Source organism: Glycine soja, chromosome 9 (genome assembly GCF_004193775.1).
Source record: "Glycine soja cultivar W05 chromosome 9, ASM419377v2, whole genome shotgun sequence".
NCBI lineage: Eukaryota > Viridiplantae > Streptophyta > Magnoliopsida > Fabales > Fabaceae > Glycine > Glycine soja.
In genome coordinates, this window is record NC_041010.1 from 39,133,842 (window position 1) to 39,161,792 (window position 27,951).

The 27,951-nt window shown below is 34.0% G+C and overlaps 2 protein-coding genes and 2 long non-coding RNA genes across 7 annotated transcripts; 1 reads left to right on the top strand and 3 right to left on the bottom strand.

Annotated features, from left to right (window-relative positions):
- Positions 1-42: 42 nt before the first annotated feature.
- LOC114367575 lies at positions 43-2,757 on the bottom strand. Its single transcript, XM_028324769.1, has 9 exons — positions 2,663-2,757; positions 2,305-2,571; positions 1,511-2,206; positions 1,159-1,412; positions 903-1,070; positions 727-831; positions 554-626; positions 361-456; positions 43-260 (listed from the first exon to the last, which is right to left on the bottom strand). Exons 1-9 carry the CDS (start codon positions 2,717-2,719, stop codon positions 153-155), a joined length of 1,824 nt encoding a protein of 607 aa, XP_028180570.1. The 5' UTR covers positions 2,720-2,757; the 3' UTR covers positions 43-152.
- A 1,854-nt stretch (positions 2,758-4,611) lies between these two features.
- Positions 4,612-6,513, bottom strand: LOC114425441. Its single transcript, XR_003669224.1, has 3 exons — positions 5,921-6,513; positions 5,797-5,833; positions 4,612-5,306 (listed from the first exon to the last, which is right to left on the bottom strand). It is a non-coding gene; the product is annotated as an uncharacterized LOC114425441 (long non-coding RNA).
- Positions 6,514-8,514: 2,001 nt separating this feature from the next.
- On the bottom strand, positions 8,515-26,164 carry LOC114368812 (LEAF RUST 10 DISEASE-RESISTANCE LOCUS RECEPTOR-LIKE PROTEIN KINASE-like 2.5). Of its 4 annotated transcripts, none has more exons than XM_028326074.1 (3): positions 24,905-26,164; positions 11,320-11,346; positions 8,515-9,769 (listed from the first exon to the last, which is right to left on the bottom strand). In XM_028326074.1, the coding sequence occupies exons 1-3, from the start codon at positions 25,779-25,781 to the stop codon at positions 8,673-8,675; spliced, it is 2,001 nt and encodes a 666-aa protein (XP_028181875.1). In that variant the 5' UTR covers positions 25,782-26,164; the 3' UTR covers positions 8,515-8,672. The 4 variants fall into 4 exon arrangements, with proteins under 4 accessions (XP_028181875.1, XP_028181877.1, XP_028181878.1 ...); XM_028326076.1 differs by lacking the exon at positions 24,905-26,164 and adding an exon at positions 22,051-23,038; XM_028326077.1 differs by lacking the exon at positions 24,905-26,164 and adding an exon at positions 12,190-13,106.
- On the top strand, positions 24,503-24,849 carry LOC114368816. Its single transcript, XR_003657425.1, has 2 exons — positions 24,503-24,669; positions 24,791-24,849. It is a non-coding gene; the product is annotated as an uncharacterized LOC114368816 (long non-coding RNA).
- Positions 26,165-27,951: the final 1,787 nt, after the last annotated feature.

Sequence of the window (27,951 nt, forward strand, 5' to 3'; positions counted from 1 at the left end):
TTAAAAAAAAGAATAAGCGGTATAGCAAAAATGTAAGCGGTAGAGACAACAAAACACAAAGTTTCATAAATATATTTCCAAATAAATACAAGCCAATATAGTGACATTTGTCTCAGTAATGTTCACAATAACCAAAAGATTTCCTATGTCAACTAAGACTTTGTACATTGAATGCTTTGAACTTTAAGAAAATATGCTGCCCATTTCTGGCGAATCGTTGTAATTGTTTCGTTGTCTAACGCCGTTCCATCAAGAAACCACTACAAAATATGAAGAATACAAAGGGTGTATTTAATGAAGATGTAAAATGAATGAAAATACTACTAAAATAGTAATTTGAAGATGTTAAACCGAACATACCATGCTCCAATCATTCTTTAAACCCCCACCGACGATGTTCCACATCCAATGCATCACGTAGTAGCCACACTCATACCCTCCGCTTTGTACATGGCTCTACATTCAATATAAATAATAATTCGATCTAACAATTGTATTGAGGTTATCATTTGAAGATCAATACTGGAAAATAATGATTAATTGCATCACTAACCTTGACTTCAACCCACTTAGGAGTTGCTGGATTATTTGTACCATCCGCGGTTGTGTTTGCTGACTTCATTGCACTGCTTATAATAATAGCATGATCAACATCTATACGACGATAACAAATGGTTGACACAAAATATTACACTGCATGATATGAGGGACAATACAAAACTTTACTTGTTAATTGCAGTTTTGATATGAGTATCAGGCTTCTTACGTAACGAACAAAACCATGCAACAACATTGGTCGCAGGACACAGTACTACCAGTTGCCAATGGCCCCTACAAGAAACAAGTATTAGGTACGTAGAACTTCAACATTATTTATAACCATTTGAATTAATAGTACTTACTGATTTAAGTAAGCTCCTAGGTACACCTCTCGTTGCGATTCCTTGAGCCATGCTTGTAAGTAATGCTCACATTCAGCACGTCGATCCTTTGCATTGTGTATCGATTGTGGCTCAAGGAATCCATACACGGAAGCATGACCCAAAGTAGAGCTCCACTCATCCAAAAACCTGCTTTGATAAATTATACATAAAAATTGATACTGATGCATAGCATACAAAATACTACTTATCAATGAATCATATTAAATTTACTTACAACATCCATAACTGTAGTATAGATATGTTCAAACATTTGTATCCAGCTACTATTTCATTTACATCAGAGAATGTCAAGAAGAATGAAGCATCAACATTTGAAAGCCCAAATTTGCTGCCATCCCACTTCAACTCAACAGGTGTGTCGTACATGAAATATAGGCTCTTAATCAGTTGACACAACGGATCATGGTCAAAATCATTCGTCCCTCTTTCATCTGTTTCAGGAAGTTTCTTTGGACTAGTATCGGACTCCTAATTGTGTAATGAAAACAACAATTTACATAATTTCATAAACTAACATATATTCATGTAAACATGTCATGCAGCAAATATAATAACACCAAATTTACCTCATGTGACACTTTTTTCACAAGATTTGTTGGCCATGCAATGAATGTTTGAAGAGCCTGCTTGACATATTGAATCTCTGATGTCGGGAAGGGCACTTCGGCATCACCTTCTATAACTTTGTCAACACTCACCCTCACAACATCATCAGCATAAGTGACATTGTGAATGGCTGATCCACCCTCACATATTTTCCCCAAGGCCACCAACACTGTAGTATTTTGTCGTTGCACGTATAACCCCATAGTGGGTTTTAAGCTCACATTTTTGTCGCCTGATGGGTCAACATCAGCAGTTTCTACATTACTTCCTTTAGTGCTAAGACGTGCAGCCAATGCCTGTAAATCCACCTCAATAAGGGGAGAGTATTGTGATCCCATCTGACTCAATTGAATGAAGATCTGACTGGACAACTCCTTCTTAAATTCCTCCAGACTCCTCTTGTGTTGTTCTTCATATTCATTCCTTACTTGTTCCTTTATGTTTCCAATAATGTCAGCCCACTGTTGTTGCATTAGTGTTGCTGAGGAACTACTCGACGTACGTGTTGCCCTACCATAAAATTGAGTAAGGGTCATACCAGATCCCGCTGCACGAACTCGACCTGGATGTTCCGGTTTGCCAATGGCCGTATTCAAGATGTCATCCCGACCATGGGGAACAAAACTACCCTGTGTCGTCTGCTCTTCTAACGAGTCCTAAAACAAGCACAACATATTGAAAGAGTTAATGAGGTAGTAATTATAAAGCAAACAAAAATTAGTTCCAAATTGATTATAATCATGCTGCAACTCACAATTCTATCCGAAATTTCTTTTGCTGCCTTTGATGTCATCTGGCCATATCGTTTGGTTCTAGCCATTTTCCACTTCACGTGCCTTTTAATGGGAGATGGCGGCTCCTCCAGATCAGACAATGGATTCTCAGTCAAAAGTGCCTGCTGTTGTCTTTGCTTTGTTTTCTCATCTAACATTTTTTTCTCAAGCAAGTCATAACCCCCACGAGACAGTACGTGGGGGCAGTCATTGTATTTTTGACTCTCCTTTGCCTTTTTCCGAATTTCCTGTCATTGACAATATATTATTTGCATTTATTTAATTGTTAAAAATGTACATTTCTAAAGAAATTTAAACTAAATTGAACAAACATGTTACCTGCCAATCCGGGGTCTTGCGACTTGCAACAAATTCGTCCCAAGTTTGTTTATCCATACCATATTTCTTGTAGTGTACCAAAGTCTAACTCTTCATATCACTACAGCACATGCCATCAGTGTATAGTCCTTCATCATATATCGTCTCAACTCGTGAATTCAGGATTGACACAATGAGGCTTTCACATCATTACTCTCTATAATATCCAATAACATTTCCTCTACAATTTGATTCCAACTACGAATACCTCATACATATGGTGACTGACCTCAAAATCACATAGATATGTATAAAAGTAAAATTTTATTAAAAAAATAATGATATCCTATAAATTATAAATATATATTAATATTTATAATAATTCTTTTTATAAAATATTTATGTATCGGCTTAATTCTTTGTTAAATCCATAATTAATATATGTACACAATGGGTGGCCTTGACTAGCCGAAAAAGAGAAAATAAAATTAATAGCATTAACTATAAAAGTATATTTAATTTTATTTGATGATCTCCTCATTATTTAAGAAAAAATATTGTTTGATTTAAAAGGATGTTATAAGAACTAATCTTTTTAAAAGAGATGTTAGGGTGTTATTTCATTGTGTTTTTTTACACTACCCCAGAAATACTCTCTTTTGTTTTTAATTTATATTTTACATAAATATTAATTACTATAAATAATTCACTTACTAATTAAATTCAATATATTATTTTTTGGCATAAATATATTAATTTTTTAATATATATATATATATATATTCTTATCTTTATATTTCATTTTTCTAAAACATATTGCTAACTCCATGCATCTTGTATCAAGTTCTGGCCTTTCTATGCATATCAGCAAATGCACAATTATTAATTTATTTTCTGTTAAAAGAACTTCAAACAGGGACAAAAATCTGGTGCAGAGAGAAATGAGGGCCAGATGTTTTCTTTTTCTTTGGCTATAGAACCCTAAATATATATGTTGTTACTAAAGGTATCATGATTGACAAAGTTCATTTTCTGGATTCGAGGTGGAATCAATCAAGATGAAGAATGCATAATTTACTGAAGGGATCTCATTTTAGTGGGGAACTTTGAAAATCACTTAATGTTGTACACTAATAAGAAAATGCCAGGCCTATTCAATCTTTTGAGTGGAATTTGTATAAAATAGTGACAGAGACATTACCACTAGGCCAAACAAAAAGGCAAAACCACGCCATAGAAAGTAATAAAATAAAATAAAAAAGAGGCTAAAAAATAGAAAGCAATGTACTATAGAGATCTTCGGGCTATTCTTATTTTTGTGGAATTATTAGAGTCTAACTTTTTTTCTGAACCTAACTCCAACTTCTGATACATGCATGCTCCCAGCTCCAGGCATTTACCAGAAAAAGTAAATAATTTCTTAGCTATATAATATATGTGATCTAAGACATTCTAAGAATTGGAAAGTTCCTCCAATAATGTGATGTGAAATTGGCTGATGTCATGAAAATTATCAACTAGTAGTACCTTATAATTTGTCAGTACACTGATGTAGAGCATGTGATACACTAAACCCCACTAAAGAGTTTATAGTGAGAAGCATTCAAATTATGACATCCGATAAAGTTATGACACTTGAATTACTCCAATATGAATTAATCTGTATGGAAAGGTCAACGATTGATAGATATAATGGGACACTATATATATATATATATATATATATAACCATGTCTAGAGCTTTCAAAGAATATTAACAGTTCTTCTTCTGTACATTATCCAACTACAGACTTGTTCTACGGTCTGGTTCTTCCTAGTTGATATTTAGTGGCTTTTTTATGTGGGAGCTTCATTATGATGTTGGCTACAAAGTCATCATGGATTGGATATTGATGCCATCATGACATTGGATATAACGTACAAGACTAATCTTTGATTTTGAAAGGACACATTGGACTTGGAGTATATTAACAAAGGATAATATCAAGGAATTTGTTAAATCACAAAAAAAAAAATAAGCCAAATTAGGTAAGACAATATCAAGCAAAATTTCAGAAAAACAATTCAATGCCTTCTGCTGCTAAAGCAGTCTAAGAGGGTTAGTATAAACCAAAAACAGAGAGGCTGGAATCATTTGCTCCATGACTCTATCAGTCTGTTTGCTACCTTTTGAGAGTTAGAACTGAACTTTTCAAACTAGTCATGACTCAATAATTATAAATTATATCAGGCAAAACAAGACGTAAGACAAACAAAAGAATTATTCTCTGTAGTTTGATGCTTCTTGATCATTCTCTCTACTTGGTTTGAAAATAAATCACAACTGTGTGAGAACTAGAAGCAAGCACAATAAGTGGCAGAGATGTCAAAGTCTCTCATTTAATCATGGACAAAGAAACTTCATTTTAGCCCATCAAGAAGACAGGGGAATTTTATAATGGAACATTCTATATGAAAAAACATATTCAATAGTTTCATGGACCCTAAAATATGTCAAAGTTCATTTCTCATATATTTCCAAAAAAGAATCTCCCATTCTAGTGTATGAGACTACAGAACTACAAATGACATAAAATATGTGCCATACCCGTTGATCATCTGATCCAGATATCAGTAACGAACCTTTGGAATTCCAAGCCACCGCATTGACACAGCCAGTGTGGCCCTATTAAATTCATGAGCAAAAGGATGCCCAGCAAAGTCAACAAACAAAATTTGGGATAAATAGATTTTATTTTTTGTATTGAGGGGGGATGCACAGAGAAGGAAGAAAACAGTTGCAGAAACTTGAAGAGAATGTTAGTGGAAATCTATGGCTAGTGCAAGCATTTTTTAAAAAACTCATGACTACTGAAAATAAGTCTAATCAATATAATATAATTAAGGTTTCAAATTGTGGTTTCATCAGGATTGCGGGAAAATGGGAAATTGCAGACAACCGCATCTGATGAGGCCATAACTGTGATTGTGTTGTGGTCATGATAAACCCAAAAACCTTGATGTTGCGGCCACATTGATTTTGAAAGGACACATTGGACTTGGAGTATATTAACAAAGGATAATATCAAGGAATTTGTTAAATCACAAAAAAAAATAAGCCAAATTAGGAATTCAAAATTTTAAAAGTCACTTTACAAAATTCCATGCCTCTGTACCTCGAATTTCCAAGACCTTCCTAAATTTACTTCGCCTCTACAAGAATCAACAACAAACAGATCAGTTTCCTCGTCAAAATCTAAAACACACAGAGAGGGAAGATAAAGTGATAAATAAAAGAACCTTCTTCGCAGGTGTATCTACGACTCTCTGTAAGAATCAACAGTTTTCCCTACTTAGGGTTCAAGACTTCAACCCCTCGCGGAGGCCACCAGTGCACGACGAGCGGTGCACGGTTTGTGGTGGCGCGTTCAGACGATGCCAACAAACATGAGCAGAAACACCAGAGACTTCTATTCTGGTAAAAGCCCTACGAGATTGTCGTCTTCGAGGCCGTGCTGGTTCCAATTATGGCAACAAACACGAGCAGGAACACCAGAGAGATCTATGAACAGATCTGTCACCTCTAAAGCTCCATCAAGAAGATTTGTTGCCTCTAGATCTCTCTTGCAGTGTTTGGGGAGGAAGCTGAGGGGCTTGGAGAATGAGAAGAGGAGGATGATGGAAGAGCTGAAGTGATTTCGGATTCAGATCTTCTTTTCAAGTTCAATGAATTACCACCGCGTTTTTCTCTTGCGACGGGTTTTGAAAAACCGGTGCTAGGGTTCAAAGAAAGGACAAGCAGAACAAAGAAAGGAGTTCGTAGCAGAGGACGACGAGGTTGCGGTTTTGTTTTTTTTTTATTTTGAAAATTACGACGGGTTTTTACTAAAAACCGGCGTAAATTATAAGAAACATAACATTCTAAGGCGGTTTTCAATAACCGCCTTAGAATGTGCGTCCTAAAATGCCATTTGCAAGCCAATAATTTCAAAAATGCCACCGCACCACTTATTAAAGCGGTTCCTTATACAACCGACGTAAAGTGCGTGTCTTAAAAAAGGCTTTTTGTAGTAGTGAATGTCCTTGCCAGGTTGATGACTTGTATCGTAAACAGAGAATTGCCATGCATATAAAAAAATCCTGCAATTGTTGCACATGTAACACCTGTTAGCGAATACAGTAGGAACATCAATGAACATTTTATATATATACTGTACAGTACGAGTATCAATGAATATATAATACATGTACTTTATTACTATAAAATAATGCATGTTTGACATGGTATTTCCAATATGAAAGTTACTGTGTTTGGTCTTTCTTTATTTGCCTGCACCGAGTTACGGATGCCAACATAATTAAGTTGGAGAAAAATAGTTAAAATGCAAATATTGATGTCTTAATTAAGAATCATGTTATGCATTTCATAAGGTTAGGCTCCTACTTTGATCGTAGAACAACCCTAAAAACATCTATTTTCTAAACTATATGTCCTAAATGGGGGCAAAAATGTAAGTAATCGTTTCAGGGTCATTAAAAAAAACAAAAAAAAAAAAAAATCAAAAGGCATCATCTAAGCTTGCCTATACAACGGTTCTTCCTTAAGATCAGATGTATTGGAGATATTTCATAAATATTAAAGGAACCAGTAGATGGGGAAATTAATATAAAAGAAATTAGTTTTATTACCTATGATGAGTTTCCCCTTTTTGTTCCATTTATTGCTTGCAACAGCACACAGTGAAAGAAAAGAGGAGTCCATTAGAGAGTATCGGTCACAATCTTGTTGGAATGTCATTCAGATAGAAAAAACCCTTCTATTCTTTACAATCACTTAACTTTGAAAGGGGAATTAGAAATATGACTTGATCTTTAGTCACAGTATATTTTTCCACAGTACTTCAACAGTGCAGACGTACGTGCACGCGTAAAATTTATGACAGGAGTTCCTCGTTTTCCTACCAATGTGAATAAAAAGCAATAACACCACTGGATTGAATTGTACAGCCTAACCAAGAACTGAATCAGGTGGCTATGGTGTAGTCTAATAATAAAATTTTAGTCAGATCATTTTGTGTTAGTTAAATTTTTCAAAGAAAAACTTATTTTTTTTCTTTTTAATGTTTAATATATATTTAATACATTTAATATTGTTACAGTTGAACTGTTTTGTGGCTTCATTTTGTTTAACTAATCAGTTTAAACAGTTAGACATAAATTGGAAGTCTAAATGTGTTGGAAAGCTAATACAAAACTACAATAGAACTAAGAAAACTAATATTAGAGAAGCTACAAAGAAGATTACTGAAGCATTTCTTTCATTCCCAATACACAGTACAGGCCATATATTAAGTAGTTTCCCAACGAAGGGCACGCGATCTTACAATTGTCATAATCTTACAATAATCCCAACAAAGGCCATACTGAATTTCAATGAAAATATTTGTAAAATTTTATAATCCAAACAAGTTATTTTATAATTGACTGAAATTTAATTACCTTCAATTGAATTACTCAGCATTTAAAACCCTTCACCCAAACAAAGGGTTACAGTAACACTGATTTGTTTCTCCTCTGCTTCTATACATAAAAGTCAGAAGGCCCGGCGCTCTTAGAGACATAAACTTCTCCTAAATCTAAACCTTTTGTTTAACAAAAAGTAACACTTCATGCAATATTATATAGAGTGCCATGTTATTGTTAGTTGACAGTGGCATTGAAATTTAAATGGGCTAATGCAGAAACTCAGTCACAAAAGTAAAAGTCACACAAAAAAAATTATTGATCAAAGTCTGTCGAACCGACGACAGATAGAATAACAAAGGAACACACCAAAACAAAACTAATAAATATTGGCCGAGAAGGAAAAGAAGTTGAAGAAGAGGAAGGCTAGCTTTCAGGAATGAGAGGGAGTCACATGTTATGTTGACAGAATTATGAAATCCACTTGATTTTAAAAGTACAGTCTAATTATGTTAAACAATTCATTTTACAAAGTATATAACCTGAAATATCTATTATCTACCCAAATTACAAAAAAAAAAAAAATAGTTCATCTTGTGGGAGATTCTGACACTGACCTAGTGGGAGAAGAAAGAACAGGTTTTGGGGGGATTTCCAGGGAATTCATTTTGCCTTCTAGCATATCTACTACTCTAGTCATAGTAGGTCTATCCTTTGGAAAGGTTTGAACGCACCATAAGCCCACTACAGTCATTCTCTTTACTATCTCATTTTCTTCCGTTGCCATCACCTCATTAGGTCTCAAATCTCCACCCTGCTCTAGCCTGTTGTAGATCCAATGTGGGAAGTATATCTCACTTGTGTGACTTGCTTCCGCATTAATATTCTTTCTCCCTCCCACCATTTCTAGTAGCATCATTCCGTAGCTGTAAACATCAGATTTGTGTGAAACTCCGCCAAAATTTCTATTCCATACTTCTGGAGCTACATATCCTATTGTTCCTCTAGGGTCTGACATGGAAATAATGCTCTCTTTCCTAGGACAAAGCTTTGCAAGCCCAAAATCTGATATCTTAGGGCAGAAATTCTCATCCAAAAGAATGTTATGTGGCTTTATGTCAAAATGTAAAATTCGAGTGTTGCAACCCCTATGCAAGTACTCTAGTCCTCGGGCTATACCTATGGCAATTTGCCAGAAATTATCCCAACTCAAGGATGAAGTGGTTTCGAGACCCTTTTTGTATACAAACTTGTCAAGGGAACCATTGGGCATAAACTCATAAATGAGAGCTTTCTTGCGTCCTTCCAAACAGAATCCAACAAGTGTGACAACATTGACATGAGAAGTTCTAATGATGCTAGCAACCTCATTGATGAAGTCTTCACCATTTCCTTTGGATTCATTCAATATCTTTACGGCCACAGGAACACCACTGAGTAGCTCTCCTTTGTATACTGCACCAAAACCACCTTCACCTAGTTTAACTTTGAAGGAGTTGGTCATTTTCTTAACTTCTGAAAATTTGTATCTCTTCTGTGATAGAGCTCCATGGTTTTTTAAGAATGATTCTATATCTTGGCCATTCTTTATCGTAAACGAGAATTTTACTTGTGTGGATGACTTAGATTTAGTACAGCAAATTATGATGCATATCATGAATCCTCCCATTAGTGCACTTGCAAGACCTGTTAAGAGATATATAGGAGAGTAAGGGGTTAAAAGAATTTTGAATTCCTTTCATTTTTGGAAGTTAATATTTATTCGTTTAAAATGTTCACGACAAACAAGACCCAAATATAAGAACACGACGGTGAATTACCAATGCTTGTAAATTCAACCACAGATATGATAAGAATAAGAAGACAGCAGTTAATTATGTGTTTTTTTGTTATTTTAAAGACGATTTTTAGTTTTTTCATGGATATCAGGTTATTTTCAAACAAGTGTTCCCGAAGGATTGCAAAATGTTTGGTGGTTTTTTCTTCCAAAATTGAATATATTTTTCAAAAGATTTCATTTTCATTAAGAGCATTTGTGAACATAAAATAAATCAATTAATCCAATACATATACCATTTTTTTTATCTCACTGTTGATAAATAAAAAAATCTTTTATTTATCATATATTTTGTTGAAAATTTCTCTATAATTATGGAGCACCGCATTCATTAAATCTTCATGACATCAAATGCATGGAAAATAAAAGATGAAAATTTCAAGATTTTGAAATTTCATCTTTGACTCTTGATATCATATTTATTTTAGAAGAATGGAGATAATATTTTCAAGAATTCTTGAAAATATGAAAATTAATTTTTATCTATTTATTACTCTCGGAAAAAGTCATATCCCTCCACTATATAAATGAAGGCTTGTAAAAAGTTATTGCAAGTAAGCAAGTGAGATACTATCATTCAAGAGTGATAGAGTGAGAGAGGTTTTTGTAATCCTCTTTGAGAAAAGAGAGTTATATTTCCATTGGTGAGTATTTGAAAAATATTATAAATTGTCCTATTGGGTAAGATTGAGTTCATTCTAATTCTATTTCATAATGGAGAGATATTTTGTCTGGACTTGGTCTAGTGGTTTTTCCCTTTTGTATTGAGGGGATTTTTTCACATTAAAAACTTATTAGTATTGTTCTTCTTCTCTCACTCTCTTTAATTTTTTTATTGTCCATCTTAATCACATAGGGACAAAAATTTATTCTTAGTATTTTCCAACATACATGAATGTATATATTTTTTTCTATATTATTTCAACAAATATGTTTGGTTTCTAAATTTTGTGATTTTCAATCAACTTAGCAAGTAAGTATATAGTGTGTTGCTATTATTTTTCATATTGCTTTCATTCTAGAATAATTGATGTTTGAGGTTTTTTCACACCAATTAAAAACAAAATTAATATGTTACTTATTGAAAACAATAGTCAATTTGGATTATTTTTTATGTTAAAGGATCAATAACTTTGGAATTTTATGTACTATTAAAAGAAATGCTAGAAACAAACTCTTTAACAGATTTTTTTTTCTAATCATATTTAATGAAATTATTGAAAATTGCAAATTTTTGTTAGTCCCATAATATATTTAATGAGTCTCTCTTAAATTTGTAGTTTTTAATGAATTTTAATACAATTAGAGAGTGTGTTGCAACTTGCATGTACTCCTGGTTAAGAGAAATAAATATGCACAAAGTAGCGAAACAAGTTCAAGGAAAACTCGATCTATTTACCTATAATGAGTCTCAACTTCCGCGGATCTGCAACAGTCAACAGGGAAAGCAGAGATGGGTTAGCATTGTGCCAATTCAAGGAGGATATTGTAGTTGAATGTAACAAACATAAACATGTATATTTATGTGCTTTGACCAAAGGCCTCATGAAGAAAGTACATGCTAACTGCTATGACATGATATCTGAAGAGAGGCACAATGGGAATTACAATTAACTGTACACTGAACTAACATCATACAATTTAAAAGTTACCCATAACATATTTGTTTTCCATTTCAAATTAATGAAATGACTTGATTCTAATTTTTTTTAATATAAAAAAAGTTAGAACCTAGTCATATCATTTGGACCGTTTTCTTAAAAACTAAAGCGTAAAGAATACTCAATTTCAGCCTATTTTCTGCATGTAAATCCTGACAACTGATGAAGAAATCATGACAATGAGACAAGGACTTATGGTATAGGTAGCTGAATCTTTTCATGAGACAGTTAATAATTATATCAAAGAATTACACAGTTGATTTTGTTACTGAGTCTACAAAAATACAAAATAGTTCTCGTGGCTACATATTGTGTAAAACCAAATACACTTTGCAAAAGTGAAACCATAATCATCTGGCATGTAGAATTATAGATGGTTTAAGGCGAGTGTCAAACAGGTCAAAAGGAAAGGCAACGATCTGGTATACTTTGGTTAGAATATTCTAAAATGACATATTAGAATAGAAACTGCATTTGTACCCAAAAGAGGGAAATAGAAAATTAAACAACAAAAATAGAGGAAAGGAACAGAATTTGCACACAGAGAAAGGTGCCTGCTGAACAAACAACAAAAGTATAATCACAATATTTCCAAAATGTATTATTACCACTACCACAACTTTTTAAGTAGGACTTATCCTTGCAGAAGCAGAGGAACTGATTGCCATCAAATCCACAACGTCCACCACTTTTCTCACAGTAGTGGCAATCAGGTGCAGTCCAATTCAAAACAAACCCCATCTTCAAAATCTCAGTGTAATTCATTCTCAATAAGCTATTGATATTAACAGATTCATTGATGTTCAATGGCGTATTAACCATAAACTGGCACTCATTCAAGGAATAGTTTTTGTGCTCCAGTGCCTCCTTATGAAAAACCGCAAAAGAAAAATGTGTAGCATTTTTAGCACAATCTACTTCGTAAGTGGGGTAATCTATAGGTTCTGTGGAACAGTTGTAGAAGAAAGAGAGATTCCAATTTTCTGAACTGTAGGTGAATGGAGTTTGATCAAAGGTGTAATTATATAAGGGAACAGGACACTTATCCTCATAGACATCTATGTTGGCCACAGTAAATGAGGAGTTAGAGTAATAGATATCTTTCACTAAAAACTCATAATTAGAAGTTCTGAGAATTGGATTTTTGTTCATAAGGAATCTAGAAAGGATACTTAATGGGTGGGCCAGTTCCACAGCTTCTAGGTGAGCAGGCCTCAAATTTTGGATTAGAAGACATAACAGTGGTAGCCAAGAACAAGATAGTGGTAATAATGCATAGTTAAGGTTTATTGTAATGGAAGGAGATTTGGAGGATCATTTGGTTCTGGAGATTCGAAAAGGATGAAGAGAAGACAAGAGAAGAAGAGAAACTGTGTGGAGTCTAAGGTATGCATTTAGAGGAGATTTCAAAGTGGTTGGTAGGTGTTGGTAGTTGATTAGATGATAGTTGATAGTTGATAGTTTTAGAGAATTGTTTTAGAAAGAAGGCTATGTCATTGATTTCTTGGATTGATCAATTACAACATACCAATTGCCTATTTATAGGCTCAAGTCACCAACCTCTCAATGGTGGTGAATGTTTCTACATTACTTTAGGTCTTTCTAGAGTTTTCATGATAGATTAGTATCATGATAGTTCTAGATTCTTCTATCTTATACATAGACTTATAGTTCTAGATTGTTCTACCATATTCATACACATTATAGTTCTAGATTGTTCTACCATATTCTATAGTTCTAGGATATTCTACTATATACATATTATATTTAGAATATTCTAGAAATCTGTAGCAATTTCAACACTCCTCCTTGATGCAAATTTCTGTGACTCCGAGCATAGCTCGTAATTCTTCAAATCTTGGTCTTGGCAAAGCCTTCATGAATATGTCTGCAATTTGATCTTTTGTTCTGCAGTAGTCGAGTTTGATCTCTTTAGTTTCTTCAGCTTCTCTGATAAAGTGATACTTGATTGCTATGTGTTTTGTTCTGTTGTGATGAACTGGATTCTTCGCCATTGCAATTGTTGATTTGTTGTTGCAGTTGATTTTAGTAGGCTTATCTTGTTTTTCTCCCTTGTCTTCAAGTATCCTACGAAGCCATATAGCTTGACTCGTTGCTTCAGCAGCTGCCACGTACTCTGCTTCTGCTGTTGATTGTGTTACTGTAGCTTGCTTCTTCGACGCCCAAGAGAACATTCCCGATCCTAGTGAGAAAGCATAGCCAGAGATACTCTTCATGTCATCTGTTGAACCTGCCCAATCATTGTCGGTGTAGCCAAGTAATTTTGAGTTGGTTTCGGTAGTATACCATATACCGAACTCTTTTGTTCCTTGTAGATACCTCAAAATTCTTTTTCCTGCTCCAAAGTGTATTTGACTTGGGCTTTGCATGAATCTTGATAGAAGACTTGTAGCATACATTATGTCAGGCCGTGTAGCTGTCAAATATAGGAGGCTTCCAATTAGACTTCGGTATTTGGATGCATCAGCTTCTGGTGCTCCATCATTCTTCTGTAGTTTCTCATTTGTTATGAGTGGAGTAGCAATAGGTTTGCAACCATACATCTTGAATTTCTTAAGTAAGCCTTCTGTGTATTTCTTTTGCGAGATGAATATCCCTTCATTTCTCTGACTTACCTCTATGCCGAGGAAGTAACTCATCAAACCAAGGTCGGTCATCTCAAAGGTCTTCATCATGTCTTCTTTAAACTCCATAATCATCTTAGTATTGTTTCCCGTGTAGATAAGATCATCTACATATAGAGAGAGTAAGAGAGTGTACTGACCTTGAGACTTGATGTAAAGTGTAGGCTCACTCTTGCTCCTCCTGAATCCTCGATCCATGAAATACTGATCGATTCTGCTATACCATGCTCGAGGTGCTTGCTTCAAACCGTAGAGTGCTTTTCTTAGTTTTAACACTTTGTTTTCTTTGCCTTCAGACACGAATCCTTGTGGCTGCTCCACATAGATCTCTTCTTCAAATACGCCGTTAGGGAAGACGGATTTGACATCTAGTTGATAGATACTCCATCCTTTTTGTGACACAAGAGCTATTAGAGCTCTTATGGTATCAAGACGAGCTACTGGTGCAAATGTCTCATTGTAGTCAATTCCGGGTTGCTGTGAGTAACCCTTAGCTACTAGCCTCGCCTTGTGTTTTTGTATGGTGTCATCAGGGTTGAGCTTTGTCTTATAGACCCACTTAACCCCAATGATATTTTTTTCATGGGGACGATTTACTAACTCCCATGTGTTGCTTTTCTCGATCATCTGTATCTCTTCTTCCATTACCTTGACCCATACTTCCTGCTTTGACGCTTCTTCAAAGCTTCCAGGTTCAAGTATGGCCAAGTTACAGGTTTTATATATATTATAATTTTGTGATAGTTTTTTAAAATATAAAATATACAAACTGACATGTTCGTAAGGGTGTGTATGTTTTATTCTTATCTCGCTAACCTTTATCTCAGTAAGTAACGGTGTTTTTGTTTTATCAATAAGTAATGGTGTATTTGGATCAATATTTACAAAATTGATTGTAAATTGAATTGATTTGTAAAATTAATATAGTAGAGATGTAATTAAATTTTGGATGTTTTTTATTTTAAAAGTATTTTAGTATAAATTTTTTAATCAAAAAACAAGAAATCTTTTATCGTTTCTAGATAAATTAAAATTATAAAACAAAATTAATTTTATTAAACATCTATACTTTTACAAAATCAAGTTTGACCGAAATAAAAATCAGTTCTTATTATTTTTTAGTTCCTACGAGTATTTTTTTTTCTCAATAGCAATCATGTTCGACACTAATGCAGTTCCATCTTTTAATAGGGTTGAACATTAAATATGAATAATTCTAGATATTTATTTATTTTATAAAATGAAGGTTGATCATTATTTTCATTACAAAATAAAAATGTTAAAAAAGTAGAAGAGGTAAATTGTGTTGAGAGAATCAAGTGAGTCTACCTCCCTCTAAGTGTTGAACAGGTTCGAGTGTTATAAAATTCTGGAAAAAAAAATGTACTGAGAGAGAATGACCGATTGGGAGGGACTAACCTGTATTGGTACATTTGACAGCATGAGGCCTATCAGGACAGTAACACCTAAAAGCATAGACACGAGGGTCGATGTCGAAGCCGCACCTCCCTCCACTACTCTTGCACTCGCTGCAGCTAGTCGCATTCCAAAGCAACAAAAACCCTCTCTGCAGCGCCTCTCTAACCCCTCCTTTCAAATCATCCACCGTCGCATTCACAGCACCACCCTTACAACTCTCCCGCGCCGAAACCAAATCCCGATCCCCCTTATCCAACCCCACAACCGACGTCGTTTCGTTTCCCGCCGCAGAACACCAGATCCTCCGCTCCGGCACCGTTTTCTGAAGCGCCGCTGAGTCGCAGCCGTACAGCACGAACAGTTCCCTCTGGTTCGGAGCGACTCGGAATCTGTACCTTCCGACCGTGAGGTTCTGAGTCGGGGCAATACAAGAAGAAAGGTTTGGTTGTGAAAAGACGGGATTGGACACTCGGAGAGATTGGTTGTCGTAGAAAATTTGGTGGATTGTGTATGGGGTGTACATGAGAGTCAGAATTGGGAAACCGTTGTGGCTGCACGTTAGCTCGAAGCCTGGCTGCCCGCAAAAGGGTTTTTGCTTGCCTTGGATGTAGAATGGGTAGCTTATGTTCTGCCCGTTCCCACATGTCTTGGCATCGCAGGCTTCAAATCTTTCGTTCAACGAGAAAGTGATTGTGAGAAAGAGAGAAAAGAAGAGGAGGAGGAGCTGTTTTGGGTTCATTTGGGATTTCTGGTGTGGGGAGAGACGGAAGGAGCGGAGAGAAAAAGGACAGAGAGAAGAAGAAGAAAAGAAAATTATATTAAATATGAGAATTAGAGTTTAGATTGACATGATGAAATCAAAGTCTAAGCTGGCGACATTTTACTTGATTTCAGTTGTCAACATCTGCCCCATATCTTTGACTTTTGAATCAATCTTCCCAAAAGGCAAAAGAGGTTTCTACCCAAGTTGAAGAACTTGACCAACTTAACTTTAGTACTCTGATCCTATCTTATCTTCGCTCTCCATGCTCCACTTGATGAGAAAGGAAATCGGTGTTGTTTACCAAGAAGACATCCTTCACACACTTCATTGTTCTCCTTTATGCTTGGAAGATCTCTCATCATGTTCTTCTCATGTAACAACTTCAAGGCATGTGAGTTGAAGTGGCCAAATCTTCGATGTCATAGCCATGAATCATCAACTTGTACCTTCATGGCAATGTTTGTTGCATATTTTAAATTTAGAGGGAAACTTCTATTGCTCTTATTCATCTTTACTTGGGCTATCTCAGACCTTTTATTTTTGTTGTCTAAGATTTTGCATACACCTCCTTCAAAGTGAAGTGTGTAGCCTCTCTCCATCATTTGGCCAATGCTTAGAAGATTTTCTTTTAGGCTGGGGACTAGTAAGACATCATGGATGAGTCGCGTACCTTTATCTGTCTCCACCATGACAGTGCCTTTGCCTTTTGATTCAACCACACTTCCATTTCCCAGTCGAACTTTGACTTTGACAGACTCGTCAATGCTTTTGAAAATAGTCTCATCCTTGGCCATGTGATTGCTACATCCACTATCCAAGTACCAGATTCCTCCCTTTTCATTTATTGAGTCTTGAGTGGCATAGAACGTACATTGTTCTTGATCATGCTCCTCTGCGATATTAGCTTGATGCCTATTTTTGTTGCGACAATTTTTCTCTACGTGCCCGAACTTCTTGCAATGGTTGCATTGTGGCATATTACGGAACCAACAATTTTTCTCTGCGTGACCTTGCCTTTTGCATATATTGCATGGAGGATTTTTATCTGTTTTGTTCTTAAGGAAATTCCTAGAACCTTCTTTTCTTCTGGAAGTTTCTCCATAATTTTTCTTTCTTCCATTTTCTTTGTTTTGGGGCTGAAATTTAAACTTTGACTGGAAGGCATTTTCAATTGTATCTTCTTTATGCCTATACAATCTTTGCTCATATGCTTCAAGAGAGCCCACAAGTTCTGTCTCTGATAGAGTGGACAGATCTTTGGTTTCCTTAATCGTTGTCACGATTGGGTCAAACTTTTGGGGCATAGTAATTAGAATTTTCTCAACAATTTTCTTGTCAAGAATATCTTCCCCAAAAGCTCTCATTTGATTAACTATTCCTTTAACTTTAGAATAGTAATCTTTAACTGTCTCGGACTCCTTCATCTTCAATAGTTCAAAATCTTTTCTTAGAGATTGAAGTTTAATGGCACGTACCTTAACACTTCCTTGAAACTCCTCCTGCAATGTGTTCCACGCTTCTTTGGCAGTCTTAGCTCCCATAATTCTTGGAAAAATTGGATCTATCACCGCTTGTTGCAAGGTGAACAACGCCTTTGAATTTTTCTGTTTATTTTTCTTCAACTCTTTTTCTTGAGATGTATTAAGAGCTGAAGTATCCGCGGGAATGGTGAAGCCTTCTTCTACTATGTCCCATAAATCTTGAGATGAAAAATATGTTTCCATTTTAACACGCCAGAAATCATAATTTTCACCATTGAAGATAGGGACAGAAATAGTTGACAATTGAGTAGTGTTATCCATAGCTTAGAAAAAAAATATTATTAGAGTGGATTCATAGTACAAAGGAAATTTTTGAAGTAGTTGGGAGGATTTTGGAATGGTAGGTAGGTAATATAACTACGCCCAATGTATGACCAAACGTAGCTCTGATGCCACTGTTGGTAGTTGATTAGATAATAGTTGATAGTTGATAGTTTTAGAGAATTGTTTTAGAAAGAAGGCTATGTCATTGATTTCTTGGATTGATCAATTACAACATATCAATTGCCTATTTATAGGCTCAAGTCACCAACCTCTCAATGATGGTGAATGTTTTTACATTACTTTAGGTATTTCTAGAGTTTTCATGATAGATTAGCATCATGATAGTTCTAGATTCTTCTATCTTATACATAGACTTATAGTTCTAGATTGTTCTACCATATTCATACACATTATAGTTTTAAATTGTTTTACCATATTCTATAGTTCTAGGATATTCTACTATATACATTATTATATTTAAAAATATTCTAAAGATTTGTAACAATTTCAACAGTAGGTATGTATTGTGGAAATTTTTCCACGAAATTTTGTATTGGGGTTAATGATTGAAGTTTGAAAACATAGATGAAGACAAAACAAAAGTTCAAGCAATAGATAACCAGTTATTCGCTTTTTTACATGATGAGGAAGTAGGTTAACTCCCTATCTTTGTTTTCCTGAAGTTGTTAAGGGTGTTTTTTTTAATTTCATAGGTGGGTGCAAGTCCATACCATATTACTAGTCAAAAGTTGAACCCCCACAAAGGAAAGTAGGTGAAGTACCTTCGAGTGGAAGTTTGCATACTCCATTTTTTGTAGTTATATAATAAGTATTGACACAAAAAGAATACTACGGAGAATGAAAACCACATCATCCCAGTAATGGTGACATCACTATGACATATATATCTATCATTATCAATCACTCATATACGTGTAATAAATTAATTAATCAATCAATTGCTAATTTAGAAGTTTCATATACATTATAATAGAAAATCAACATTTTTTCTGTCCTATGATTGATCCCATCACTTCTTTACCTACATAACAAATCAAAGAAGCAACTATGGAATGCACAGAGTACTGTAGATGTTCTATTTACATAGATGTCGAATTTTTTATGTTATATCTGAATGCAACCGTATGTACGTAGCTTCATTTGAATAGATTGCACTAATTTAAAGTTGTATAAAGTCATGTATACAGATTTTGCAGAGTTATGACTAAAAGTTAAGGGTAACATTTTAAAATTGAGAATTATTTTATGACTATGAGGGGGAAAACCAGAATAAGTGGATGATTTGATTTGTGCAAATTTTCTAATGGAAAGTGGAGAAATCAAAGCTGTTTCGTAAAATTCTTTTAAAAATCTCAAGTAAAAGAAAGCAGAAAATGATGTCCATGATGGTGAAAGACGTGTTGGACCAGAAAGAAGGAAAAGATATTTGCTGCACTTGCAAAGAAATGCAATACATGCAACTCCTTTGATAAAAAAATCACAAATATACCCTTAACATATAGTAGTTGTTTTCAAATCAATGATTTCCCTTTCTTCTTTTCCTTGGCTGAGTCAGTGATAATCTCGAGCTATTTATGAATATGATAAACGTCGTAATGTTATTTTATTACCAAGTTATATTACTTGTCTGAGATATTAAGCTTCAACTATTTAATTGATTGTTTTACCCGCACAAAACATGTGCAAAATTTCAATCAAATAAAATCCTAATTAACTTTTATAGTGTGTTTGGATGGAGAAATTTAAAATTCTAAAAAAATTTAAATTCTAAGAATTTCAAATATTTCAATTGAAATTCTTTTATTTTCAAAATTTTGTGTTTGGATAAAAAAAATTAAAATTATGAGATGAAAAAAATGAATGAAAAAAAAGACAAAATATGATTGTTATGCTAGTTATACGTATTGTTCCTCTATACTCACACTCGATCGATATTTTAGGAGCTCAGACGGTGTTTCTTGAAGAAGACGGTGAGAAGAGAATTTCAATTTCTCACATTTTAGAAGGAAATTGAAATTTCATATTTTTAGTTGTTTAAAATTATGTTTTAAAATTTCAAAATTTTAAATTCTTCGTAAAAAGTATCCAAACAATGAATTCTAAATTACAGAAATTCAAATTATCTGATAAATTACTTTCCTCAGTTAAAATTCTCTATCCAAACGCACTATTAGTGTGTTTGGGAGGACAAAAAGGATACGGAGACAATTTTTTTAATTAATTTTAAATTAAGAAATTCATATAACATCCATAAAAATAAATAAACATTGGAATATTAAATTTATACCAATTTATTATTTTATTTTTATTTAAGAAATTACTTATCAAAAATGATTTTTTTCCTATTCCTAATGATTGTTGGTACAGCCAGTTAGCCACATGTATGCATGATACATCCAAGAAATAAAAGTAAATGAAGGAAAAGAAGAAAAGGGATGGATCATACTTTTCCGTCGTGTACCACCATTTTTATCTAAAGGACATTTTTAATTTTTTATAACTTTAGACCACAAAGAAAAGAGAATAAAAAAGTGTGACTACAAAATGTAGCTTATATCACAGTCAAGTGATATACAATAAAAAATTAACATAAATATTTATAGCACCTTTCCTCAGACTGTAAATTATATATCAATAGTAATTTCAAACATAGATAACAGTTTCCCCTCTTAAAAAAGTTCGCTGGAAATTTTGTCTTGAGTCATGCTCATGTATTCTGTTAATAATATATGCATGGCAGTATATTATGTTTGAATTTATTCATCAAAGAATTTTTAAATACATGTAATATACGAACCATGAAAATAAAATTGATAGGTTGGCTATTAAAAATCCATTAACATAGTAAAAAGAATGATGGTTATAAACAAATTTAGACATAATGAATATAGCAAAACAAATGCGACAGTAATTCATAGAAAATTACTTGATATATTAAGGGTTATAAAGGAAAAATATCAGGAAACGTGACTAAAAGTCAAAGCGAATTCACACGTATAGGAAAAGGAGGAAAGACTGAGAAAGAAAAAACCAAACAACTAATAGCTGGAGAGAAAATTCAGGAAACATGTTAATTTGATTACACGTTCAAAGCCAGACAATGGATCTAATGGGAAGTGAAGCTGTAAAGAAGGAACCACCAAATATAATAGTATTTGTAAGGGACCATCAGAGAAGGACACAGCGAGAATTGGAAAAATGTGCAGTCAACTACTCTAGTTTTTATCGAAGTCATGTCAACAATAGTAATTATTAAATAAGAAAAAGTAATTAAATTTTACTTATATTTGAAAATGAAAATATAATCTAATATAATATCAGAAATTCATGTTATTCCACTCTGTTTTTGTTTCTGGGTTCCTGAGATAACCTCTGTAGGATGTATGTCCCCAAGTTAATACCAAAGCTCATAGATATGCTCTATAGGACTTGGTGGAGGGTACTACTGGGTGGGAACTATTGGAATCCAAGATCGGGAACTTCAGTAAATAATTGCATGTTGGGTATAAAGTATTTGAAAAACAGAACCAAAAAAGAAGTGATTATAGTTTCAAAATAAGCTAAAATAAATATGAATTGTTGATATGGAAAATTCCAGGATAGGAATAATGGTGGGTTGCTCCAATTAATTAGAGATTTGATGTGGCTATTTTTGGCCTGTGAGTTGCAACAGAGATGGAAAGAGCAAAGAGATGCTTCTTCATCTTCAATTGTTGCATCAAATTAAATGACAGAGAAAAAGAGCACCCAAGACTAAGCAAGGCTGTGAGATGACGTAGACGAGTGAAGTTCAAGAAAAGAGGATAGAAGACGTACTTCTTTTTGGAGGAGAACAGCGTAGGGAATGAGATCCATCTGGGCAGAAATAGCATGAAACTATATCATGTTCATCAATTTCTTCCTTCCAGCACTCTCCTTCACTTCCCAGGCATTTTGTGCAATTTTCAGAAACATCATAAATTACCTCAAACCCTTCGCATATGTTGTTGCTGTACAATGAAGGATTGGGATACAGGAAGTGAGTGGCCTTCGCATGAATGTCATCATATATGTTCTTAGATTGCAGAGAACAAACGTTGGGGTCAAGGTCAGTTGGCACTACTCTCATGGTTCGAGTGGTGTCGTGGATGTTCTTCACCATCAAATTATGTGAGGCAATTAGAATAGTAGTAATATCATCATGGCAGCTCAGCCTGAATGCTTCGCCGCCACCACAATGAGGGGGTCGGTTCTCTCCCCAGAATGGATAGAAGATGCCGGAAAGTGTTCCACAGTTGTATGGCCATTCCTTACAAGCCGAATAATTGAAGACAGATGGTGGTTGAGAGAGGGACTGCGGCAGAGTGATAAAGAATAAGCAAGAAATGGACGTGAGGAGCATGTGGATATGGATATCCATTCTTACTACCAACGCCCTCAAAAGCCTCTCGCTTAAAATATTCATGCAGTCTCTCTTGATGCCAAATATAATGTAAAAGTTTTAGAAGCAGTTCTCAGAAAATGAAGCAAAAAGTCCTCTCCCAGGAAACTACCACCCTCTTTCTCCCTCACCCTGTGCCTTCTTCTCACATCCCCACACCAAAACAAATTAGTATTCAAAATTCTGAAAAACACGACCCAGTCTCCTCTAGTACTCTTGCTTCCTAATTCGCATTGCACAATTTCTCATGCCTAATGTTTTTTTAATCAACTACAGTACTATACCCAATTACACAACACGGCATATCTCACCTCACCTAACTTTACTTCATTAGACGGAATTCTATATACTTTTACAAAAAATAAATTAATTAATTTCCTTGTGACAAGGTGCAAGCTATTTGTCTAGCCAATAAATCGATTTATCTGCAGATTTTTTATGGCAGGGGACGAACTCAGTTTCTTACTTTTGTGGGGTCATGTCACAAGTTAATTTTTTCTAATCCAAAGAGTATAAACTATCCGTTAGGGTCGTGTAATTTACATTTTAGTTACTTCAGTTCAAACATTCGCCAGAACTTCAAAAAAATGATTAAATTTTTTTTCATAAATTCACATGTAGTATTAATTCATTAATTATCGTTATCTTATTCTAGGCCTGCTCTGTACATTTTAAACTTGTGACATGACCATCTTAACAATAGCCTTTTTCAAAACTATTTGAAATAGACCGGCCATATTAATTTTGTTTATTATTATAAATACGAATGTATCCGATGCTGATTTCTAAGCAATCTGAAACATGTGAAAGGATATAGTTGTTTTTAATAATGAAAACTTCAACTTTGTCACGTCCTAGTAAACAAAAGGCAAACTGTTTTAAGAAGTTATTCCTCAAGCCTCAACCATTAAATGTGCGTTCAAGAGAAACCCAATTAAAATGAGAATGAAAAACAAAGCATTTTATGAAATTGAGTCTACCATTGCTGCTTCACTTTGACCCACCATTATTAGGATTAAGAGAAACACCCCAGAAAATGGGAACTTGTACACAAGAAGCCCCACAGACCACAGTTCAAAACCAGGCCTAGAACAGGGGTTTCCATCAACGTGGAAAATAAGGTTCTTAATCTTAGTGTCAACCTTACACCTAAAATTGTTGATTGGCCTATGAAAAATCCAGGACACAGTCATAGAATATGGTGATGTTGTGCACGGTATATATTGGAAGGGGGTGGAAGTCAGAGTAAGTGTTTGTGAAATTCGTGGAACAATAATCATTTTTTGTTTTTTTAAGGACAAACTTAGTTGTCAGAAATATTAGTTTGCATGTTGTAGATTTTGATATAGATATATGAATACATTTATGGTCAATTGATCATCGAAGGAAGAGTTGCATGTTGTAGAAATATGTGTTCTAATCAAAAGAGTATGTTAGAGGATATGTTATTGCATACTCTAATTTTTATTTATTTTTTGTATTCTAACAAATTGTTAATTATAGTATGTGATTTACAACGCTCCACTTCTATGTAGGTGATGCCCCACAAAGGATCATCCAAATTTATATGCGACAAGGCAGCACACAGTCACTTATCTTGGAAAATTATAATAAAAAAAAGTAGTACAGCTTGTTAGGTAACTGTTGCCATCATATTTCCATGAAAATCCAAATTTTTAACATCCAATCACTAATGTGACACATACCATTATCGTTATATGCAGACTTTTAAAAGCTTATACTCAGTTATTACCAAGTAATATTTAAAAGTCAACGTAAGCTAAGCTCACCCTTACCAAACCTACACAAGACATTATAAAATTTGACACGTTATCTCACAACGCGGTCTTCAATAGTTCGATCCAATATTATAAATCTTCCACACAGAATGAAGAAAGAAAAAATCAAAGGGAACTATTCTAACGAAAGAATACTCGTGAACAAGCAGAACAAACAATTCTAATTCCATGTCTAGGAAATGAGCCTCTACCTAATCCTGAGTGGAAGAATAGCATGTTTGGTTTCACATCTCATCTCAGATATAGTTTTTCACATTTATTGAGAAGCTAGTAGTTATAACTTTAGCCTTTTATATCCTAAACGTGATTTCTTACTTCTCAATTGGTTTCTAAACAGGCATGCACGTAAGGAATTTTGGATCCTCAAAGAAAATTGAATGCCACCATCCAAAAGAATAAGATTATTCATTAGGGGTACTTAATCAAAATCAGGAGAAGGAAGAATACATACTCGGAGCATGTGGAGACTTTTCTTGAAATTTTGGACCAAAAGGGGGTGACAGTGCCTGTTCTGGTGTTGGTTTAGGCGTTGGTGCTGCTAAGGGAGAACTTGTTTGGCTTTTGCTACAAACCTCATCATAAGATTGCTGATTAGGACAGAGGCACGTAAATGCATCCTTAGATACGTTGTGTCCACATCTCCCACCAGATTTTATGCAACCATCACATTGTCCTTCATCCACACCAATCCACCCTACCTCAAATCCTTTTTCTAAAACATTTTCCACTTGCAAAGCATCCTTCACAGCCTCTCTTAGAACAGAAACATTGATGCTATGCTTGCACCCCAGATCCTTCAAATTACCCACATCAGTACTTGACACAAAGAATGCATCTCGAAAACCACCATCTATGGGGCAACTAAATGATATTGTTCCTTTAATATTCACACTAGACGTATATGTAACAGGAGGACCACAATCATATAACAAAGTATAGTCATCATCATTGGAATTGTAGTTGAAGAAATCAGAATCCAACTTGACATTGCTATACTCATCAGTACAAGGGTCATCCCATAAATCCAACCTTGCCATCTTCAAAACCTTAGATGTTTGATCAATATCAATAACATGGAATCTCTGCGACATCATGTCAATTGTCACGTTGTCTTGTTGGCAATCAAGCTTGAACTTTGGATGCCCACAATAACTTTGTTGGTGATCACTACTCCAAAATGGGTAGCGAATGTCGATTTCACCACAGCTAAAAGGTTCACATGCTGAGTACCCTTCAACATCACTCGAAACATATTTTGGGAAGAAGAGTGTAAAGAAGAAAAGGGTGTTGATGATTGAAGAAAGAGGTGGAAGAAGAGGAAGAGCCATGATAGAAATTAATCTGATAAGGGCCTTAATGTGCAGATCAACCTTAGCTTGTAAGAGGCTTTGGTTGTTGGTGAGGCAAATGATCAACTGATCAAGTACGGCACGATAATATATATATATATATATATATATATATATATAAGTCAAACTAAATGACGTTTAACTAGCTAGTTTGATGGCTTTCATAAAAATGGTGTTGGCTATTTGGAAGTAAACATTAAAATATACTCTGAACCTTAAAAATTTTGGTTCTCCAAACATGTACTTATCCAGTAAGATTTTTATTCACTGGCTGCAGTGTCTTTGTCACGTTAGTGATGTTGTGATTAGATTTTTTTTTCCTATTTTATATTTTTATTCAATAAATCAAGACAAACTTAACCAAAGGGGAATGATAAACGAGAGGAAAATATACAAGATATAGAATTGAAGAAGAATCAGATACATGTTTTTAGATTGTTTTAGTGTTATTTTTTTAATTAGAGTTAAAGTTTTATCTCAGAGTGTTATAAAAGTTATCATTAATTAAAGGTTAGTACAAATTATTAAAATAAAACTGTAATTCTAATAAAAGAATAGTACTTAAAATACAAAATTGTATCTAATTGTTGTGCTATAAAATATATACAATGAAGGTGGAAAGGAAAATTTCAAAAACAATACTACGTGTTCTGCTGGAAAACGTACCGTTGCCCAAAACTAATTGTGCAAGCAAACTGGTAATACGTTAATTAATTAAACTAAAACTCTCCACCTACATTTATTAATTAACTTAATTAAACCCTCCACCTACCGCTTTTTATTATTTTTAATCTTTCCCTTTTATTAAAAGAAAATCATTTACAACTACTACGTTTTAGATAAGTCCATAAGGTAATGAGATCGAGTCTCCTACTACTTTTCCCCTTTTATACATTGTTATAGTTCAGTTAATACATGTTTATATTATGTTCTTAACAAAGAGATTTTTATATAGAAAGGAATCCAAAAATACTGATGCAAAGTAAGGTAAAGGGGATATAAAAAATAGCACTGTTTGTGTATTCACCATTTTTATTACTATGTCAGCGAAAGTAACATAATCTGCAGACTAAATAATTATGACTTAATAGTTAATACCCAATTTCATCCGTTAGTTTACTTAAAAGACTCAATTAGATACCTTAATTTTTTGATTATGCAATTGAGCTCCTTAGTTCTTAAAATTGATCCAATTGTAATGTTAGGTGTTTAGGGTTCATGTGCCCAAACGGAGATGAGGAAGATGAACGGGGTCAGGTTCTTTGACGGGTTTACATCAGACATGGTTGTCCTTATTTAATTTCCCCATTTATCCTCTGACTAATTAAATAAATAAACGCTTTATTTTAGTATTCTACATTACAAGTTTCACCTACGGCCTTTTACCTAGTTAGCCCAGCAGTCCTGTAACAGCTTTAAGCCCAAGCCCAAATTCAGTAACTCATTCCCCACCCACTTACCCAACCAGGTCCTCCTTATTACATTCATAAATATTAATGATAAAAAATATTTAAAAATTAAAAAAGTCAACAAATATATTATATAATTATTTTTTTAATAACAATGTAAAAAATATTTATAGTATCAATATATTTTAATTAAATTAAACAATTTTGATTTAACCCTGGTTTGTTACTTATAATCTAGTGTTTTTCTAATTTAGTTCCATTTTTTAGCATACAAAAATCAAATGTGAAATGGTATACCTTTATCTTTTGGTTATTTTATATACACTGATACACACCTCTCAAAAATTAAGGAAAATAATAAATGTGCACTCCATGTTGATGTAGAAAAAAGATATTATGTCTAAAATTAATAAATACACTTTAAGATCGAAAGAGACTATTTTTTAATGTTCACCTAACATATTTTTTTATAACTGATGTGACCATTTTTATATTTACACAATACGTGGTCGACCTGAATTAATTACAACGAATAAAATAATAAAATATCTTTAAAAGATAATATGTTAGAAGTAAACTTGGATAGTCTAAACTACACTAATTAACCCAACGAAAAATCAGTCAAATAAAGCATCAAAATGAATCACAACATCTACTGAAGCCACCACAAAGTCTATCTATTTTATTTTTTTATCAATAAATATTAGTTATTATAATATTAATTTATATTAATAGAAAAA

Coding starts and splice junctions, on each gene's coding strand:
- LOC114367575 (XM_028324769.1), bottom strand. CDS start 2,719: ATGGATAAACAAACTTGGGACGAATTTGTTGCAAGTCGCAAGACCCCG. Junction 2,207..2,304: donor AAGAAATTTCGGATAGAATT/GTGAGTTGCAGC, acceptor TGCTTGTTTTAG/GACTCGTTAGAAGAGCAGAC. Junction 261..360: donor TAAAGAATGATTGGAGCATG/GTATGTTCGGTT, acceptor CATATTTTGTAG/TGGTTTCTTGATGGAACGGC.
- LOC114368812 (XM_028326074.1), bottom strand. CDS start 25,781: ATGGCTCTTCCTCTTCTTCCACCTCTTTCTTCAATCATCAACACCCTT. Junction 11,347..24,904: donor AAAGTCTCCACATGCTCCGA/GTATGTATTCTT, acceptor TGACTGTTGCAG/ATCCGCGGAAGTTGAGACTC. Junction 9,770..11,319: donor GAAGTTGAGACTCATTATAG/GTAAATAGATCG, acceptor ATCTCTTAACAG/GTCTTGCAAGTGCACTAATG.